Source organism: Eurypyga helias, unplaced genomic scaffold (genome assembly GCF_000690775.1).
Source record: "Eurypyga helias isolate BGI_N326 unplaced genomic scaffold, ASM69077v1 scaffold11985, whole genome shotgun sequence".
In the NCBI taxonomy this organism is placed as follows: domain Eukaryota; kingdom Metazoa; phylum Chordata; class Aves; order Eurypygiformes; family Eurypygidae; genus Eurypyga; species Eurypyga helias.
In genome coordinates, this window is record NW_010252103.1 from 33,341 (window position 1) to 53,417 (window position 20,077).

At 54.0% G+C, this 20,077-nt stretch overlaps 1 protein-coding gene across 1 annotated transcript; it reads left to right on the forward strand.

Annotated features, from left to right (window-relative positions):
- The first annotated feature begins 8,913 nt into the window (after positions 1-8,913).
- Positions 8,914-19,660, forward strand: STRA6 (stimulated by retinoic acid 6). The gene is made up of 17 exons (XM_010152235.1): positions 8,914-9,038; positions 10,853-10,931; positions 11,348-11,433; positions 11,605-11,744; positions 11,910-12,076; positions 12,222-12,347; positions 13,211-13,278; positions 13,403-13,479; positions 14,188-14,249; positions 14,516-14,696; positions 15,583-15,658; positions 15,732-15,865; positions 17,082-17,199; positions 17,404-17,505; positions 18,320-18,483; positions 19,018-19,155; positions 19,482-19,660. The coding sequence occupies exons 1-17, from the start codon at positions 8,914-8,916 to the stop codon at positions 19,658-19,660; spliced, it is 2,022 nt and encodes a 673-aa protein (XP_010150537.1).
- Positions 19,661-20,077: the final 417 nt, after the last annotated feature.

The window sequence follows — 20,077 nt, forward strand, 5'->3', positions numbered from 1 at the left end:
CAGCAAAGCCTGCATCTGCCTTGTGGTTTATCTCTAAGGCAAGTTTTTAGCTGGGTTTGCTTGGGGAAGTGGCTCCCCGTGGGGTTGGGCAAGCCTGGGGAGGGTAATGGGGTAAGCCTGGAGAGCAATGCTTGGCTCTTCTATCCCTTTTGAGAGCTGATGTGAGGCATTCACCTATTCCTAACATCTGGTAGCTTTGCAGGCAAGCCCAAGGCATAAATTGTCCCATGACTTGAAGCATCTCTACAAAATAAACTGTTTGAAATGGCTCTTTGCATGCACGGTGTGGAAATGTGCATTTGCTGCCTGCAGAGCTTGCCAGGCTTTGAGGACCAAGGGATTGACCCAGAGCTGGGATCTCACTGCTGCAACGAGGGCTGGGGATGCTCTGAGTTATGACCAGGCTGCAGAAGAGAAATGGGGGCTGGTGGGGTGTCTGCATATGGGTTGGAAGCCTTTTGGGGGTGATGTCCTGGTCAAAGCTGCCTGCAAAGGGGTTTTGGTCCAGGTCTGCTCTCTTCTACCTCTGTGTTCCTGGCTGATGCAACTGGAGCTGAGCTCCCTGCCTACTGAACCTGCTGCTGAGTCAGCTGAGCATCTGGAGGTTAGTCCCACCATGGATATTTTGGAACTGAGCTCAAGCGTTTTGGTGGACCGGGGTGGGCAGGGAGCTGGAATGGCACTGTCTGATCCTCACCAGGAGCCCCTGTCATATCTCATTCCCCCATCACTGCTCAGAATAGCACATTCCCACAGCTTTCAGGATGTTTCCAGTGAAACGTGAGCTCGAGCCCGGCTAGCAGATGGTCCTTCTCTAAGACAGCTCTATACTCCGTATGAAAAAGCCACATTCCAGTCTCTTCACACTGGTGCAAGCTTGAAACAACAAGGTTATCCCAGGAGGGAACAGTCTGGGGGATAAAACAGCATCTGAGACCCTGGGGCGTAAGATTTTTTTTTTTTTCCCCTCCCCCCTCTCTCCCAGTATGGGAGCAGCTCGGGGACCTGGGAGACAGCCAGACAAGACCTGTACTGAAATCACTGCCTCCAAGAATCCCTTCGGAATGGTGCATGGGCTGTGGGTGAGCTCCGTAAAATAAATCCTGGTGTCTCACAGCTCCTTGCTGCTTCCAGGGAGGTTGACTGTACTGCCTGGTCCTTCCTCAGTTTCTGTTTTGGAAAGAAAAATACAGGCTGGAGTCTTGCCCTGGAGCACTCATCCCAAACACCACCTTGGCTGATTCATTTAACCTCCTGCTATGGTGAGGATGCTGTGGAGGTCAGGATGAGGACAGGAGGGAAATGGCCCACAATTCAGGGGTTTTGGGGAACTGAGTTGGGCTTAAAGCAGAAAAGGGTGGTCTGTGTGGTGTGAAGCTTGAGCTGGTGAAATGGAGGTGGAGGAGGGAGTGGGTGTCATTCCCCTGTCAATCAAGCCTGTTGGGAAGTGTGCTCAGATACGCCGATGGCTAGATTGCTTCCGTGAGAGTGCTGAGAGCAGAAATGCTTTTAATGCTGTTGGAGGGCTTGGTGGTTCTTTCCCCTGATGGCTGGAGACCCCTCAGCACTCTCACAGCAGAGATGTGTGTGAATGAGGTGGGTTCTCCCATCGGAGAGCCCAGGGATGGCTTGAATTGAATGTGTGAAGCTGCTCTGAGTTGTTTCACCTACAACATCATGGCAATCTGAGCCGAGAGGTCACTCTCGTGCTTATCTGTGGAGTTGGTCTTGCACCCCCATACCATGGTGGGGACCCTGGGGCATGTGGTGATCCGACTGGTGTCTGAGTGAAGGATCATGCCCTGGCCTTCAGCTCCCGAATGTTTGTTTACTCTGCCTCAGTTAAAACCCTGCCAGGTTCTGATGTCGGGAAATGGGAACTATTTCATCCTTAACTAGCCTGCTTAATTTCCTTCCCGCCCTTGTGCAAACACATTATGGAGTCACCGCTAATGACAGCATCATCAAAGACTAATTTTTGCATAATCTAATCTAAGGCACGGTTCATTCATGCAGCTTTTTCCCAGCTGTACCAAAGGCACATGTACAGTAGGTTTGGAGGTATCACCTCAGTTGTGTTAACCAGGCACAGCCCATCCTGGGGCTGAGAACCTTCCTTGTTGCCTCTCCCCTCCCCACTCCACCACCACCACCCTCCCCCCCCAAAAAAAAACCCCTAAACCCTGAATACCAGTTTCTACAGCTGTACTGGGGTCGAGCTGATTCATAGGGCACTGAGGTCTATTTATTCCGGCAGCCTGTGGATTTTGTTCTGTAAAATTAAAGGTGGCCTTTGATGGCTGGAGCTCTGCCTGTGTAATGAGCTCAGGGTTTGGGTCTGGAAAGCTGTGAGATAGTGGTGAGAGCTGGGTGTTTTGGCCAAAGGTGGGTTCCTGCTGCCCTTAGCCCCATTCCTCCGTGTAAAAGTGCTTTCCCTTAGGTCCCCATGGGTGCAGTGAGAGGTAGCATTCGCCTGTGGCTGCTGGGTTGCAGCTAAATCTCCTCTTCAGCCTCTTATCCAATGTTACAAGATAACATGGGCTCAGAGCATCGATGCATACAAGGAGATGAGACTTTTCTCCAGGAGTAGAAAAAGGATTTGGGAGAGACCTTACTGTGTGGGGCAGAATCCAAGGATGCACATAGTGAGGTACTCACGGTGTTGGAGAGCTTCTGTTCCCTGCAGCTGCTGCTTAGGACTGAGAGCTGGAAAACCATCCCGTTTCCATGCTTATCCAGCACAAGCAGCAGCATCTGGGGCTCCCACCAAGCTCCTGGTTCACCCACACCTTGCAGGGCTCTTCCCTGCTGTCTGGTAAGGGGGTAGCAAACCTTGGCAATCAGAGCCTGGGTGGCAACTGCACATCCAAGGCTTGTGGCTGGTGTCCCAAGTCTTTTTTGGGTAGAAAATGCCAAACTGCTAGAATACCAACTCTTTGCAGTGCGTTAGAGTGCCTTGAGATGTTTTGATAGTAATGAAGCTGTTCAGGGCTGTTGTGCATCCATGTAATGATACTTTGCTAAGATCAGGCTGGGCATCACTGGAATGTTTTTGTCTGTCTGAAGTGAGGGGAAATACCCTGTGACTCTGAATTTCAGCCCCTTCCCTCCCTGCTAGCCCTTTCCCTGGTCCCTCAGCTTTCCCAGGAAGCACCTTTGGGATCCAACAGCAGCATTTATAATTTAAAAGTAATCTCAGAGAAGGGGGGAAAAAACCTGCAGGTCACTTTGTTCAGCAGTGCTAGAAGGTTTTGGCTAAAAATTAAGCTAAATCTTCAACCTTGATTAATTTTCCTGTGCTTCACTTGCTGTCACATGTGGACTCTGTGTGTTTTTGACCAGATTATAGGTGTGTGGGTTTTTTTTGTTTGTTTGTTTGTTTGTTTTTGGTAAGCTGCTGCCTTCTGGACTATGTATAACTGGTGGGAAGGAAGTGTTGACCAAGGAGCGGGCAGATAAGGACAGCGTGGCAAGGCTGCCTGTTCCTCACAGCTGCCTGCACCCACTGAGGGTGGTTACTCCTGCCCTCACTCCTGGGGGCAGAGCATCCCACAGTTCAGCCCCCAGCCCCCCCCAACCCGATGTTTTGCATCCCTTTCTCACCTTTGTGGGACCATCACTCTGCACCCAAGGTACTTGCTGTGTGAGTCCTGGACAGGATCATCTGTCCCCATCTCTGAGGGATGGTGGTGTCCCCAAACCAGGGGTACTTGTCCCCAAGCTTGCACCAACCCAAAACTTTCCTTCCCTGTTCCCACTCCTACCGAGTCGCACTGGGTGGGGACAAAACAAAATAAATCTGCAAGATCTGGGCGAAGGATTTGGCTCAACTGATTTACACCAGAAAGAAGTTGGCCCTTTGATTTACCGCAGGAGGAAGCAGCGATGTTTGCGTTCTGTGGGGGGGACACAGCAGCATCTCAGTCCCTGGGATTCCTCCTAAACCTCGGCACGGGGCGGGTGGAAGGAGTAGCGAAAGCCCAGCTGAGCCGGTGGGGAGCTGGGGAAGAAGGGGGCTGGGTCGAGCTGCCTCCTCTCCCGAAAAGCTCTGCCTAATCAAAGGGAGAACAGAGCACGGGGTTGGTTGTTTTTAATTTTCTAAACCCCAGGGTGGCCCCCAGCCAAGGCCTCCTGGCGATGGAGGGGATAAAGTTCCCTGAGCCATCGCGAGCCTCCGCTCGCTTGCCGGTGCTCTGAACTTTGCCTTTAAGCTCGCATGGCTGCATCCCCACCGCGCTCCCACCCACGGATGCTTTAGACCCTGCTCCGCAAGGCCACGCTTCTCCCGAGACCCCCATCAAGCCAAGCCTCTGGGTGCCTTCCAAGGAGACCGCTAGTTGGAAAAAGGTACCTTTTTTTTGCCTTCTTTCCTCCCCCCCTGCTTTTTGTTGCACTTCTGGCAAACTTAGCGTCGTGGGGGAAGCCCGGCTTTACGAACCTGAGGAGTTAATTGCTCTGGGTTGTAATTGCCAGCTCTCATCCTCTTTGCTTACCGTGGTGAAAGTTCTGCTCTGGGGTTGCAGGAGTCGCCCCCCAAAAATCCAAGCTCTGCCCTTAAGCAGGGATTTCACCTCCCTCTTGGGAAGCAATTTGAGAGAGGGGGGAGTATCCTGGGACATGCTTGCTGGCTTCCCCCCGGCATCAGACGAGCTGAGACGTAGGGGTGCTCTGCCCTGACCCCTCCAACACCTCTTTCTGTGCTGATGTAGGACTTCTATCAGCAGGTTTTGGTGCAATCCTGCAAACTCCTGACTTTTTCCCTTCGCTGGCTTGTGGGGTGGCTTCATCTGCAGCAGGTGCCGCTGCCTTTGCTTTGAAAAGAAGGAAGGGGGGGTCAGTAGGCTAAAAATAACCTTAAAGAGCTTCCTTGGCTTAAATATTTAGGCTGCCTTTGCTTTTAAAACGTGGAAGGGGCTTCTCCTTTGGCTTGCTGATGTGTTTATGATCTCTGTGGTGGATTTATTATCTGCAGGCTCCAGCTTTGCAGAGGAAAGGGTTTGTGAGGAGCTGGCGAGGCTCCTGGGCTCTCCCCAGGGTGGTGGAGTTTGGGGTCTGGGGGAGAAGGGGATTGATTCGGCTGAGAACTGGTCTTGCTGTTTCTGAGCTGGGAGGGGTGAGGAAAAAGCTGTTGGAGCTGGCATGGCTGGATGGAATGAAAAAGTTTCTCTGGACCTTTCCCTGCCCTGGGCAGGGGCTTTCCAGAGTGGATGGGGAGAGCTGTCAGCTGGGACGCAGCAAATTCAGCAGCCCCCAGGCTTCGTGCATCAGCTCACCAGTGCAATGAGTTTGCCATCCTCAGTCCCCTGGAGCTGAGCCTTTCCCAGGGGAAGAGTGGACAGTGACTTCCTGCAGATCCCAGACTCCACTGTATGGTGCAGGGTGTGTGGGCTCCTTGACACTTGTGTTTGGGGAATTATGAGACAACATGAGATTTTCACACTGTAAAAAGCTCTCTTTTTCCAGAAAGATGATCAAAGTTTTCAAAAAGCTCTGGGCAAGGGCTGGCCAGGGTGGTGCTTGGAGGGTTCCAGTAACTTGTGGAGGGGAAGGGAACTGACGGTCCCCTTACCCTTCCCAGCTGAGCACATGTGGCTGCAAAACAACCTTTCTCATCTCATTTTGGGGCTAGGACACTGATTTTTGGGGGCTGAAACTGGCTGGTTTGGCATGTGCTGATATGAGACGGGGCTTCGCCTTTCCAAGAATCAGTTGAAGCCACTAAATCCAATGTGGGAATTAGCATCTCGACTCCTCTCTCTGCTGATATCCTCCGAAGCCATCCCCATGTCACCTGGCTTTGCAGGGACCAGCCCAGCATCCACTAGCGCAGCTCCTGAATGGCAATTGAATTAGAGGAGATCTCACTTAAACAACTCTTCCCCCACCTCCCCCCAGCCCAAGGGCTCCCTGAGTAATTGTGAAATGAGATCTTTATCATTTTTATTAAAAGCTGTACACAAGGCATCACCATTAGGCTGGATGGGAGGAGGGAAGGGGGGGTAATTCCCTTATGGCTCCCCTCTTCTCTCCCCCCCACCTGCCCCAGTTTAATTCATAGTGGTGGGATGCAAAAGCTCCCCAGAGAGTGATGGATAGTGGGAAATGAAGAATATGAAGGAGCTTTATTGAACCCATCAATCTCGGGTGAGGCTGCTGCGATCAAAGGCCCAGCCTGTTTCGGCAGAGGTTATGCAGAGGAGCAAGGCGATCAGGTTTCGGAGAAGCGCAGGGCACGGAGGGGCTGCGAAGCTGGCAAGCTCCTGGCTTGGCCCTGGAGAGAGGAGCCAGCACCCGCCGAGCAGGGTGGGGAGCGGTGGCCTTGCCCTGGCTGGGGATGCTGCTCCTGCTGAGGTTTTGGCACATGTGCTTCTCCTCCTTCTCCTCCTCTGGGACACCGGGATTTGCAGCCTGAGCAGGAACAGGGGGGTTAACTCTTCCCTGTGCTGCGGTGAGGCTGAAGACCCTCATCAGGTCTTTCTCCCCAGCTGGAATGTCCGTCCCAGGACAGGGAGGTGTCTCCTCCAGCCCAGTTGGCCAGGGCTATAGGCATTGGGGTCCAGGCTTGGATGTCCACATGTCACACCATCACTCATTCAACCTTGTACTGCCATGGCCTGGTGGTGTCCAGCAGATGGGTTGGAGGCTCGGAAGCACCTCCTGATTTCTCCAGACACTTGCTTTTTTGGGAAGATGACCAAGATGTTGCCACCCTGCCACCTTCCCCTGGAGTGGAAGAGAAACTGTCTCGAGAAGATGAATGAGCTGGGCTGGGTTATTTGAAGATCACCTGGTGTTGACCCACCTTGGTCCCATACCCAGAGATGGCCAGCAAAGCCCCAGAGTCTGGATGTAGGTGATATTATGAGCAGGGATGACCTGGAGAGGGGAGCTGACACACCACCCAGGGAGCCTGTCAGCTTTCTCTCGTGATTGCTGCCCAGCGTGGATTCAGGCTGCAGCTTGCCTGGTGGGACTCCCTGACAGCTGTACGTGCCTCTTGCTGAGGCTTTGTCTCCTTTCCTTCCTGCTTTTCTGCAGCTGCCGTCACCCTAGCAGCTGAAAATCGGGGCATTGGCAAGGTGGTGTCTGCTTGTTCGGAGGTGGGCCCTATGGGGTAACGCTGGTGGGCTGGTAGATCTTGCTTTCTGCTGATTGCCATTCTCCAGGTGACCCCACGGGCAGGTGAGAGGGGCACGAGCAATCCCACAGTGGTTTTTGACGCTGGTCCTTCATTGGAACACTGCTTAGCAGGGGAAACGACATCCACAGAAGGATGTTGAACCATGCCAGGGCTGGCATGGCTCACTTTACCTGCACAAACCCAGACCCCCACTTCCAAAGGCAGGTGCCAGAGCCCTGCACCCTTCAGTGACACCACAGGGGGGGAAAGGGGTTTCCAGAAGTGTGTGTGCACTGCTGTGAACTTTACGGTCTCCTTCTACCTTTTTACGGAGTGCTACATTCCTGGGAGGTGAGGTCAGAGCTGCTTCCCTGTGCAGGCAAAACCAAGGGATGGCGGGAGAGTCGATACCTTGAGGCTGGGACATGGGCTGAGAATGGGGTCTGGGGTCTGTCTGAGTGGGATGCTCACCCTGAGTGGGATGCTGGTGGGCCCCATCCTTCCTCTGCTGGAGCCTGCGCTGGTGGGGAGCAGGATGGTGGTGGCACCCTGATGCAGACAGAGTGCTGAGGTGGGGGGGACTTGCTTTCTAGCCAAGTTTTGGACCTCTGGAAAGGGAGATGAAAGTCCCAGGTTTCATGTCCTGATCTAGAAGGAGTCCCTGAAGGGAACCCAAAACCTGGCTGGGGACATGACACGCAGCAGCGCATCAGGCTGTGGGACAGCATGGCTGTGGTGGCGATGCCACTTGTCTGCCCAGAGACTGGGCTGCCTGTGGGGCCACAGCCGATCTGGGAAATCCCTTTGAAGCTGGTGTGCGATATCCATCATGGTCCCTGGTCAACAGCAGCTGTACAAACAGCAGCCCTGAGCAAAGCTGCCAGCTCAGTCATCTGTCTTCTACCTGTCCCCTCAGAGCCCCCAAGCAGCCCATAGGACAGCTCTCACTCCTAGGGGAGTTATGGTGATGACCCCGAACTGTGGGATGAGGTGTTCCCAGGTCCTGGACCCATATCTGGGGCTCGGAGGCTGCACTGAACATTGCTGCCCAGCATTTGGGGATATCTTTGGGCTCTGCCTTTCTGATAGCAGCTCTGGGACATTAGTGGAGGGTGTGGGACTGTCTGGGCCAAAGTCATCCGAAAATAATGTGGAGAAGGAGAAATGAGAACTTGTTGGGTCTGGCACCATGACAAATCCTTCTTCCCTTTGGTTGCTGCAGAGGGAGAGGGGCTGAGGTTTCCTCCTGGGTCTGGGGGAGGCTGGATGTTGTGCAGGGCACCAGGTGGCATAGAGGGACACTGGGGACATGGGTCAGGGGCTCCTCAGTCATGGTGAGCTCTCATCCCCACTTTGCCATCCAGCCTGTGCTGCTGAGCCCAAAACTTGACCCTTGCACCAGTTCTCAAGTCGTTGGCGTAAAAACTGTTAAACAACCCAAACAATGACTCCGTGTCTATCAGCATCCCGTGGCGGGCAGGGAGCGGCCGGGGGAAGATTAGGTGTGCCCTGAGACCTCGGGCTGGGGGGGACGGTGGGGGTGTTCATCCCTTCTCCCTCCCTCTGAGTCCAGATAAAAGCTGGAGCTTTGGAGGCACAGCTGGAGCTTGAAAGCTCCTGGTTCACTGCAGCTGCAGGAGTGACCTGAGAAGATAAAATCTCTTGGCTCAGCACCTCCATCCCTGCATTTCAGAGAGTCCAGGGGGACCCACCTTGGGAAAGCTTGGTTGCTTTCTGCCTCCAGCTGCATCTCACCATCCCTTTCCAGCCCAAGAGGGAGGAAGGAGACGGCCATGGCAGCCAACGGCTCTGGTGGGATGCACAATGCTCTGCTGGACGACAGCTTTGCTGGCGCCGACGACCTTGCTTCCGACTGGTACATCTATGAAACAGTGGAGCCGGCTGTGCCACAGGATGAGTAAGTGTCCAACCTTGCTGGTGGGTGCCACATGTCCCTCTGTCCCTGATGGTGTCACCCTGGGCCTCCTGCCTGGCTGCTCTATCCCCTTTCTGTACAGCAATGTCCCCTGAGCAGCAGAGTCAGGATTTATTCCCAGCTGAGGGGGAGGTGGTGAAAAAGGATTTTTTTTTTTTTCCCCACTCTAAAAATGCTTAATTTGTTTAGAGTGCTTCTGGAAGAGTGGGGGTAAGCAGGGAGGGGAAACTGAGGCACAGAGTGACATGACCATTTATCCAAGATGTCCCACAAGGTTTGAAACTGGGTGTTCCAAGGCCCATCTGTCAGCACCTATTGTCCCTGTGTTGACTTAGTCCCCTGCGGGTGGGTTTTATGCTGCTCAGTTGACCAATACCTAATCCTGAGGGCAAGCAGGAGGAGATCCCAGTGGTAACCAGCCCAAAGGGTTCCTCCTTGTCCTTGATCTTCTGCATTGCGAAACGGCCTTTGAAATCTCCTTGCCCAGCCCTGGTTTCCCCAGGCGAACCCCCACCTCAATGACCCAAACCTCTGCTAGAAAACCTCGGGGTATTTTCTGGGTGTTCTCCTTTGTAGCAACCCATGGTCAGTGAAGGGATGGAGGCAGCACTGGGGGATTGGCTTGTCTGGCAGCTCGTGGATGCTCTAGATTTAGATGCTGAAGCCCTGGTGATACCAAAAAGGAGTTTTGGTATCCCTGTGCTCTCAGTCTTGTGGGCAAGTGCCTTGGATCTCCAGAGCCTGGATTATTTTGGGACAGCAGGAACTTTCTGGTCTATCCAAAGGCAGAAATCTGAGCTTTGCTAATGGCAGCCCGTGATATAAAGCCTTTTCTGGCAAGCTGGTGACAGCCTTGGACATGATGACTGAGAAATCTGAATTTCACTATCTCTTCCCTGCAGCCTTGCTCAGGGGGCTCTGCTCTGCGGCTGGTCTCCCATCCCTTCCCACTCCACTGGCAATGCAGGGTTTGGGAGAGCACAAGGGCTCACGTGGGGGTTCCCTCCTGTGAGTTACGGGGTTCAGGGGGTTCCCTCCTGTGAGTTATGGAGCTCAGGGTATTCAGGTCCCCAGCACAGGGATTTGCTGCCTGGTGTTGGGCAGAGGTGGCCGCATGATTGTGCCTGGCCTTGGGGAGAGCAGGAGGGCTGGGGCAAAGCAGAGATTAAGGGATGGAATGGAGGCCAGAGGGTGAATAAATAAAGCAAAGCCTGGCACGCCTGCTTGGCTGGATGGGGAATGTCTTGCACACACCTACCCTGGACAGTCAGTGCCTCCACCATTCCCCCAGTTCTGGGGCTGGTCCCTCTCCCATGGGAATGGTATTGAAACACCCTCCAAGGGGTCTTCAGCCTCCCAGTTGGCATCTAATAAGTACAGTGCCTTAGGCAGCAAGGAGAACTGCTGTTTTACAGGCTGTATCCCTTGAAAAGAGAGATCCAGAATGAATATAGGTGTAAAAGAGGTAAAGGGGAGAGGGCTTCATCCTTTGCTGCTGATCTCCTGTTCAGTCGTGGTATCCCTGTACGTGCAGGGAGGCTGCCCAGCCCCTTTGGGGCATCAGTTCGGGGGGCCACTCCCAGGTGTTATCTCTCTCCCTTGATCATAAAGTCATCTCGTGAGGGTGACTTCATCCCTGGCTATTGATGGCCATATCCTTCAGTGATTTGCTGCTTCCCAGCATCAGACCGAAACCTCTGCTGCTGCTCTGTATGTGGGCATTACCCCAGCATCTTTGCTTTGTCTTTCTGGGACTAAATGCAACCACGCACAGGTTATTTTTCCTCTCTTTCTAGCATGTTTCCCAGCGTAATCCCAGACTGCAGCCCCACAGTTTCTCCCAGACTGTATCACATCTGCATGGCACCTGTCTCCGTAAGTACCTGCCAAGTACCGTGAGGTGGGCTGTCTTCCCCGATGCCATATTTGCTGTCCCCCAGCATGCCTGTCTACTCCCAAATTGTAGGTCTGAGCTCTTCATCTTGAGCTGGAGTGAGGTTTGACCTGGGATGCTCCAACAAGGGACTTGCACAGCATCAGACTTTGTGTGTCTGTAATCAAAGGAAGGCTTTGATTTATTTTGGGGTTTTTTTCCCCAGTATGGTCCCTCTGAGGCATTTAGAGACTGTAACTCATCAGAGCAGGTGATGCTGTCCCTGCTTCAGCCATGGCTGAATTTAGGATGTTGGATAGTGATGGTGTCTCCGGAGGCTCCCATCATGTAGCAGCACATCTGAGCCACCCAACACACACACACATATTTATTGCTCCCTTGGTTGGATTTCTGGCAGCTGGCTGTGCTTGTGGGCTTGTCCTTGCTGGTGAAACGCAGGCGTCTCCACCGGAGCTGCTGGAACGGTGTCCCAGGACTGCTCAGGTACCCTGGCCCTGCCCCCCAGTCCCGAAGTCACTGCAGCCAAATGGGTGGAGGGATGTTGAAGTGCAGCCTGCCCAGCTCGCATGGCATAAACCAGCTCTGGGGTGGAAGGTGGTGAGGGACAAGCTGCCCACGGTCTGGTGTCAGGTTTGTCCCTTCCTTGCCTTGCAGCCCAGCCAACTTTCTGGAGGATGAAGGCAACCGCGGGCTGGTGGCTGCGGTGTTTGGCATTCTGTTCTCCTCCCTGTGCGTGCTGGTCTTGGACAGGGACCCTCTGCCGCTCATCGCCCACTCCTCCCAGAGCACACGGGGTAAGGCGAGCACCCTCGCCCATAGGCACCATGCTCCTCCCCACCCAGGAGTGCATCTTTGGGTGGCACCCTGAGCAACCTGGTCACCCTGGTCCATACTGAGACCGCTGCCTTCTCTTGTCTGTTTTCCTCTTCCCTCCTTTTTTTCCCCACCATCCCATCCAGAGTACTGGAAGATCCTGGCTTTGCTCTACTACCCTGCCTTCTACTACCCCCTGATTGCCTGTGCCACCGTCCGGCACAGGGTCAGCTACCTCGTGGGCTGCCTGCTCTCCTGGTGCCACTGTGTGGTCCACATCTGGCAGAAGGTAGATTGTCCCCAGTCACCGAAGGTATGTGTCCCACCAGCCGGGAAAGGCCCAGAGTTGGAGGCAGCTTTCTCATCTCCTCCTTGAAGTGATATTAATGTGTCACTTGCCCAGGACTAGACCCCCAGGCTGCGGTGGTCTGGCATGTGACATCTCTGCTTCTCCTCAGATCTACAAATACTACTCCACGCTCTCTTACATCCCCATTATCCTCTGCCTTGTGCTGCTAAGCCTTTGGTATCCAGCCCTACTCATCAGGAGCTTCACTGGGCAGGAGGAGACCTTGGACAAGGAGGTAAGGAAGATCCATGGGGTAACCAGGGCGCGGGGGGTGTGTGTGGTATCAAGGGACAACCCTTTGATGGACCTGCATGGTTTTGGGAGCAATGTGGACTAGTTCATGGTTTTCCTGTCTGCCTGGGGAACTGGGAGAACTAGGGTGCTCCCATGGCCCTTGTTCCCTACTTCTCTCCAGCACTGGGAGCTGCCTCCCTTCCATCCCTCTGAAGGCACAGGTCGCAGCTCTGTTTATATCACTGGATTTGGAGAGAGAGTGAAAAATCCATCTTTGGAGTAAACTCCTTAGTACAAGAGGCTTAAGGCATCAATGCTTCCCATTCATGCTGGGACTGGGTCTGCCTTGTTTTCCCAGCAGGCTGGATAATCCCCGGCCCTTTGGGAAATGCTGGGCTTTGTTGGGAAGAGTGGAGGAAAAACCTATTTAAAAAAGTCTGTCAACCCAAGCGTGGACTGAAGTGACCTCCAGGCTCTTGCTGGGAGCTGGCTGATGGGAATGAGAGTTTCAGCAGGGGCAGGCTGTTCTACTGGTGCATCTGGTTTTGGGCTGCTTTGTTGCTAGGAACAAGGTGGATTAGTTTCCACCCTTGTGATGCCGGAATATTTGCTACCAGCATTGCCCTAACACATTCGTTTTAGCCAAATGAGGGCTGGGAGCCCATTACCCACATCCTGCATGGAAGGTGCTGCGGGTCATCGTGCTTGTCATGGGTGCGTGACCAGGGGGAGTAGAGCAAGGAGATGGCTGCCAGGTGGGATGCAGATACTCTGAGAGTCCCCCCAAAAGGCAGAGTCACCTCTCCCTGCCCCTGAGCATGTCCCTGTGCTCAATTCGGGCAACTTATTGTTGCTTTCCCTAAGGTTACAGGGAGAGGTTATTACAAGAAGTACCTAAAGGCTGTCCTGTCCAAACGCCCTCGGAAGGGGAGGTAAGGACAACACCTTCCTGTACCTCTGCCAGATCAGAGAGCCCTGCCTGCTGCTTGCAAGGGGGACAGAGAGGTTCCCTGCTTCTGAGGGACATGCTTTTTTCACCCTTTCCTTCCTCCTTAGCTCCACAAAGATAGAAGAGAGTCTCCTATCAAGGGTCCAGGCATATTTACGCTCCTACATCTACACTCCTGAGGAAGGTAGGCTGCAGGCAGGCACGGGCTGGGCTCTTGGCTGCAGCAGCAGCTCGACAAACAGGCTGCCTCCCGCTCCCCGGGGAGAGCAAATGCCTTTCTTGGCTCCTTCCCCAAAGCATCTGTGCCATGGCAGCTGCCGCTCGCCACACGTGCGACACCTCGGCTTTGCACAAACTGTTGTGGTTTGGGATGGGGAGACAGACCTCTCCAGCACAGCCCCCCATCCCCCTCTGCCCCCATGGAGCATGGGTGGACTGCAGCAGTGACGTTCGGATGTGGATTGTGCTAATATTGCAGCCTGATGCTTGATAAGGGAGTAAAATCAATAAGTGCATAAAATAATAGTCCAAGAATGGGGAATTTCTCTGCCCGTGGGAGAAGCAGGGGCTGTCCCAGGACATGACATTCCAAGGCATGCAGCTCCTGGGACTTGGTGCTGCCGGTGCATGAGGTTTCATGGGCTTGTAGGAAAAGAAGGATCAACAGGAAGGAAATCCATCCAGCCAAAGTACAAAAAAATGCTCCAAGCTATACATCCTTGCAGGATTTCCCTGGGGAAATCCCAATTAATATTTAATTGCCCTGTTCCTGTGCTCTCTCCCCTTGACGTTTCCTTTGGCTGCTGGATTGGGTGGACCTGTGGTCTCCTCTTCCCCTGCGACCCCATGTCCTGACTCCTCTCCAATACACCCCTCCAACTCTACATTCCAGGTTTCCGGATCCCGCTGAAGCTTGTCCTGTCCATAACCATGGCTGTGATTGCTGTCTATCAGGTGATGCTGATGGTTAAATATCAAGCAGAGGCTCCTCCCTCGCTGTGTCCTCTCGAGGCAGAGGAGCCCAGAGGTCATGGCTACACCACAATTTTGGTTATGGGGATGGTATTAGCGTGCCTCAAGGTATTACCATCCCTCGGCTGAGCTGCAGTAACCAGCCATGTGCTTCCAGGGCTCAGCCAGCCTTAAATCTTTAAGCTAAGGCAATGGCTCAGCAGTGGGATGCCGTGACCCAGGGCTCACATGGCACTGCTCTGTCACAGGTTGCCCTGCTGCTCCTGGTAGCTGTTGTCCCCACCATCCAGATCGTGCGGGCGGGTATGACTAAGGACATCGTGGTGCTGTTGGTCCAGTTTGGCTTGGTGCCCTCAGAGAGCCCGGCTGTCCCGAGTGACATGGAGAAGGAGCTCAACACTGTCAAGTACTACCTGTGGTCACTGGAAGGTGGGTTCCTAGCCAGGTCCTGCATCCATAAGGGGATTTTTGGAGGATTTCAGAAGTCACCAGGTTTCTAACCCAGAGGATAGTCCAGGAAAACCAGCTGGTGATGGGGCAGCTTCCAGGAGAACTTAAAAACCAGCTGCTGCAGACATGCAGCCATGAAAGGCAGCCCCGTGAGCCTGGTGCCATGCCAGGCATCTCCGGGTGGGTGCTACTTGCAGAGATGACGAGGCAGGGAAAGCTGGCGGGGAAAACCAGCAGCACCGCGCTGCAGATGCTGCCCTTTGGCTGCAGGCTTTGATATGTTCTGGAACTGAGCAGATGGCCTCCGGCCCCCTGGATAATTGAAAACCCCTAGATGGGGGGGTGTGGGAATGGCAGGGGTGCCCCTCTCTCTCCACAGCACTACCTTGGGGTACCACCAGCTCATGGGGACCCTTTTTATGGTTCTTCCATAGTCACCAAGTCCCTCTCATCCTCTTTATTTTCCTGACATCTCTATCCCTTTTTTACCTCCAGTATCCCCTTTTCTGAGAGTATCTTCCTAGGCACTCTCCATCGCACTGCCTGCTATTCTCACTGCTTGATCCATGACCCTTCCAGTGCTGAGCTACCCTAAGTGCCTGCATTTCCTCTGGCTGCTTGTCTTTCCCCTTCCTGTTCTCTGTCTCACTGGCTTGTGCCCACCTGGGAGATGGAGAAGGGTCTCCCTGTATCGCAAAGGGAGGAGGGAGGGAAACTGAGGCATAGTGCCCTGCTGAGGGGTACGTCCATGCAGCCCCATAACTCAGCCCCCCCACAATGCTCTTGAGAGACATTTTACAATAAAACCCTGTTATTGGGGCTGGCTGCAGCCCTGACCCAGCCATCTCCCCCGGCTCCTCTGCAGTCTGCTACATCTGCTCGCTGGTGCTGTGCTGCCTGCTGACCTGTGCCATGCTGCTGCGGACGCTGGTGATGCACAGGTACGGGATGGTACACACTCCTCTGGCCTTGCCCTTGTCGCCGAGGCAGGATGCAGCTGGTCTCTTTCCCCAGGAACAACCTGAAGTCACTGTACCAAGGGGCCGTGCTGGATGTTTTCTACAAAGCCCATATCCTCCGTCCATCCCGACAAGCCATCGTCTGCTGGATGAGCTTTGCCGGCTTCCAGACAGCTTTTGCTTGCCTTGGTAAAGAACGTTGCGGGGCAGGAGGGGGTGGATGGGTGGTGGATTCCCACCTTGCACAGACTACCCTGGGTTTCAACATCTCTTTCCCACTTTCTTGCCCTGTTTTGCAAAGGGATGGCTGCGAGGCTTTTGTTCCTCTTTCTCCAAACACAATCTGTCCTTCTGCGGGAAGGACCATGCTGAACACCAAATGGTCAGGAACCAAAAAAAAAGGGGGGGGGGACATGATGACTTGTCTTGGCTCAGGCCCAAATACTTTGATTTGAGAAGCTGCTGCAGCATCTCATTCAAAGGACTGTACGTCTCCTCCAGTCCCAGTCTTCAAATCCCTGGTGCTCCTCACTGCGCATCTTCCCCAGCACAGCCTAGGTCTCCCTGGCTGGGACAGCTGACCACTCCATGGATGGGTGCAGGATGTCAAAGGAGGTAGAAATCCTCACCCCACCATGGCTGGGAGACATTTTAAGGCCTCTCTGCCCCATGAGAAGTGACTCTGAGCAGCGTCTGCAGTGATGTATGCACAACATCCAACCATGTTGGCACCCCAAGGCTATGCAGGAGAGTCAAGCTGAGGGTCCAGGGGTGTAATGAAAGGGTGGGGGTACCACCAGGTCTGCTGGTGACCGTCCCTTGGGAAAGGGGACCTATTTAGCAGGCAGATTGCAGGGATGAATGTGGAGGTTGGAGCTGGGGAGCACCCAGGGAGCTCTTTGCGGGTGAAGAGCAGCTTTCCTTTTGCTGCCCAGTGCTCGGTGAACCCCTGGCAGAGCTGGCTGCATCTCGCTGTGCTGCTGTGAATCTACCTCCTGCTTAAAAATTTTGGTTTTCAAGTCATTAACGTAAAGCTGCAGAGGTGAAGCACAAGCTCGAGCACAAGGAACCACGGCCGCTGCTGCTCTCGGTGTGATTTATGATGAGAAATCGGAGCTCAGGCTGATTTTTATGATGAGGCATCATAGTTGCAGCCGCGAGTGATGGGTTTTCTCGGCAGGGATAATGTAGGGAGCGATAAGAAAGGCTGAACGTGTAATTAAATCCCGCACAGAGCATTGTGTTCAGAGCGGGGGAGGCAGGTAAAGGATCTCGTAGGCTTTTTATGGGATTAAAATGAAAGACATGCTCAGCAATGAGCACGAGTTTGGGGAATAACAGCAAGAACAAGAACCACTTCTCCATCATCCCCCGCCATTGCTTCTCTCCCCGTGTGTGTTCCCAGGTCTCCTTATCCAGCAAGTGATTTTCTTCATCTGTTCGGTGGGGTTTACCTTCCTCTTTGTCATCCCGCTCCAGTCAGGCACAAACACTCACCTCTTCAAAATTATTCAGAACATGTGGTAAGCACTCTCAGCCCTTGGGGAGGGATGGAAAGCCCAAGTGGGTGCACTGTCCATGGCCATGGTGTGTTTTGGGGGACTCTATCAAGGGGAAGCTCTATCTTGGGCTCTTTCAACTTTGCTGGAGGTTTCTGCTGCTTGGGATACTGTCTCATGCTTGGGACCCTCCTGGTGTCCAACCTGCCTCTTCCCTCCAACCCCCAGGCCCTTCTGGTTAACCCTGGTTGTTGCAGTCATTGTGCAAAATTTGGCAGCTCACTACCAATTCCTGGAGCAGCACCCCCTCCGGAAGGAGCTCACCAACAGGTATGGGAACATGAGAGCCTTTGGAGAAGAGCTGTCCCTCCCGAAGCCTGGGACCCTGGGACTGTGTTGGGTTTACATATGCCCCTGATGTTGTGGCATTCTCTGTGCCATGAGCTCAAGGGAGAAAGTCTATGGGTTTGAGAGGTTTAAGTGGATCCATGCTCTCAGAGAGGTTTCTATGGATGTTTTAGAGGGTTGTGGTCCATTTATAGCCTTGATTTTGGTGGGATGAGGCTGGTGAGGTCTGAGTCCTGCTCCAGCATCCCCATTTGCAAGCCTTAGAGGAAGCCCAGATCCCTCAGGGTCAGCTGGACTGTCAGAAGCTGCCAGCAGATGTGGTCCCTTGCTCATGCCCACAAGCTGTCTCCTTATGCTGAAGACCAGGATGACAGATGGACCTATGCGTCCTGCTCTGTCCAGCCAAGGCACTTCCATCACCTCCATCACTTGCCCAGTGTTGTGGGGAGATTGCTGTAGGCTCTTGTGGCCTCCAAAGGAGCTAGTGTTCTCCATCCCAAACCATCATACTCATGGTTTGTCTGGTTTCCAAGTCTTCAAGGAGAAATGGAGACCCTATGCATGCTGGAGGCCAAGCTGTGAGGTCCTGATGGTGCACCAGGCTGTCTCCTCTCCAAGTGCTCTGACGGGTGTTTGCTTTTCTCCATGGGATGGAGACACCACAAACAGCGGCTGTGTCTGCTGAGGAGGGAGGGATGGGTGGGAGGCTTATTTTGGCAGGAGGTTTCTCTGCCTGGGAAGGGCTGTGCTTCCCATCCTGTGGTGTTTGTGTTCCTTACTCCTTTTCCACCCACAGGCGAGCGCTCTACATAGTCACCTACTTGCTCTTCCCCATCAACGTCCTGGTGGGTGTCCTGGCCGGGGTGTGGAGGATGGTTATTTCTGCCCTTTACAATGCCATTCACTTCTGCCAGCTGGACATCAGCCTGCTTAACCGTGGAGTGGAGACATTTGACCCAGGTAGAGCACTGAGGATGTCCCTCTGCAGCACCTCCATGAGCATGGGGCCCTTCTTCCACCATGGAGCTCCCAGGGGACATGGCCAGGTGCTCTTGCATCCCTGGAGCTGCTGGGACCATGGGTGGCTTCAGGTCCTCATGCCCTGTGTTCAGAAATGGGAGGTGGGATAACGGGAGCAAGTGGGCTCCTCCTGATGCCCTTTCAGTCCTGCTTTCCCATCCATCCCCAAGGGTGGGTGATGAACTGCTGGGGACCCCTGGGCTTCACCAGTGGCCAGACCCTATTCCTATGGGCAGACGACCCTCACCTCCTGTGCTAAATGCTGGGGGGGAGGAGAGGTCAGCCCTTCCTCTACTTTTCCTGCTGGGATTCTGGGAGTGGAGCTCATCCCCAGCTCTGGGGGCACAGCTGCCCTGGCAGGGCGGAGATGGAGCCCAGCAAATAACCTTCCCCTTTGATCCAGGGCAGGAGGGAGGGGGGACCCATGAAGTCTGGCCCCACCACATGTATTTACTCTGAGCTGTGTTTCCCCAGGCTATCACACTTACTGCCATTATCTGAAAATTGAGGTCAGCCAGTCCCACCCGGTGATGAAAGCATTTTGCTTGCTGCTTCTCCAGCTAGCCAGGCCAGAGGGGCCACTGGGGCTCCAGGCCAGCAATGTGGAAGAAGGTGAGACCTTTCCACCATCAACTGGGGGGACACCTGGCCTTTGCCATGGGTTGGGGTCGGGGTCTTCTCTGTAGGTTTGCTGCTTCTCTAGAGATGCTAGTGGTGGTCTGGGGTAAAGGGACCATTTAGGGTTGTGGCTGTGATGTCCCCTCCACTTTTATGCCACCTCTGCTTGGTATGTGATTGTCTCCATCCCAGGAGCTGGTCTGTCTATGCAAGGATAGGATGTGGGGGCTTGTCTGCTTTCACCCAGACAGCATCTGGGCAGCCCCAGCGAGGGGGAGCTGGAGCTGAAATAGATCTCCCTCCCTCCCATCTCCTTTCAGGCATCCAGCTGATGCAGCCCAAGAAGGCACCACCAAGCAAAGCCAAGTTCAAGCAGAGCCGAGCCCGGTGGTGGCTGGCCTACACCCTCCTCAACAACCCCTCGCTGACTGCTTGCCGGAAAACTGCCCTCTCCGACCCCACGGCCAACGGCACCCAGCTCAGCTCCTCCAAGCCCTGACCCTCTGGAGAAGTCCCCCACCTCCCTCTGCCTCCCACACACACTCCCATCCCATCCCTGTCTCCCATTGACTCTCCTCCTGCATTAGCAGGAGTTTTGGGCACCTCTTGTCCCTCTCCAGTGGTGATGGGGGCTGGTTTTAGCTCTAGGTCCATGCTGAGCCACTACCAAGGTCCAGAGGTGAAGACACAGCCAAGGCAAATGGGTCACCTCCAAGCCTGACCTAGATGGAGAGGGGTTGATAAGCCGAGCCAAACCCTTCAAGCAACTCAGAAACATCTTCTTAAGAGTCACTCCTGCAATGAGCCCACCAGTTCTCAACAGTTGCCTTTCCAACATGTGGCAAGGCAGACAAATCCCCAGCACCAAGGCAGTAAGGAAAGAGGGAGAAGGTGTGTACTTGTGTGTGTGGAGGGT

What these genes read in the sequence shown, in the direction of transcription:
- STRA6 (XM_010152235.1), top strand. Translation starts at nt 8,914, where the DNA reads ATGGCAGCCAACGGCTCTGGTGGGATGCACAATGCTCTGCTGGACGAC. An exon ending in GACAGCTTTTGCTTGCCTTG is followed by an intron (nt 15,866 to 17,081) that starts GTAAAGAACGTT and finishes GTGTGTTCCCAG; the next exon opens with GTCTCCTTATCCAGCAAGTG. An exon ending in GGCCAGCAATGTGGAAGAAG is followed by an intron (nt 19,156 to 19,481) that starts GTGAGACCTTTC and finishes ATCTCCTTTCAG; the next exon opens with GCATCCAGCTGATGCAGCCC.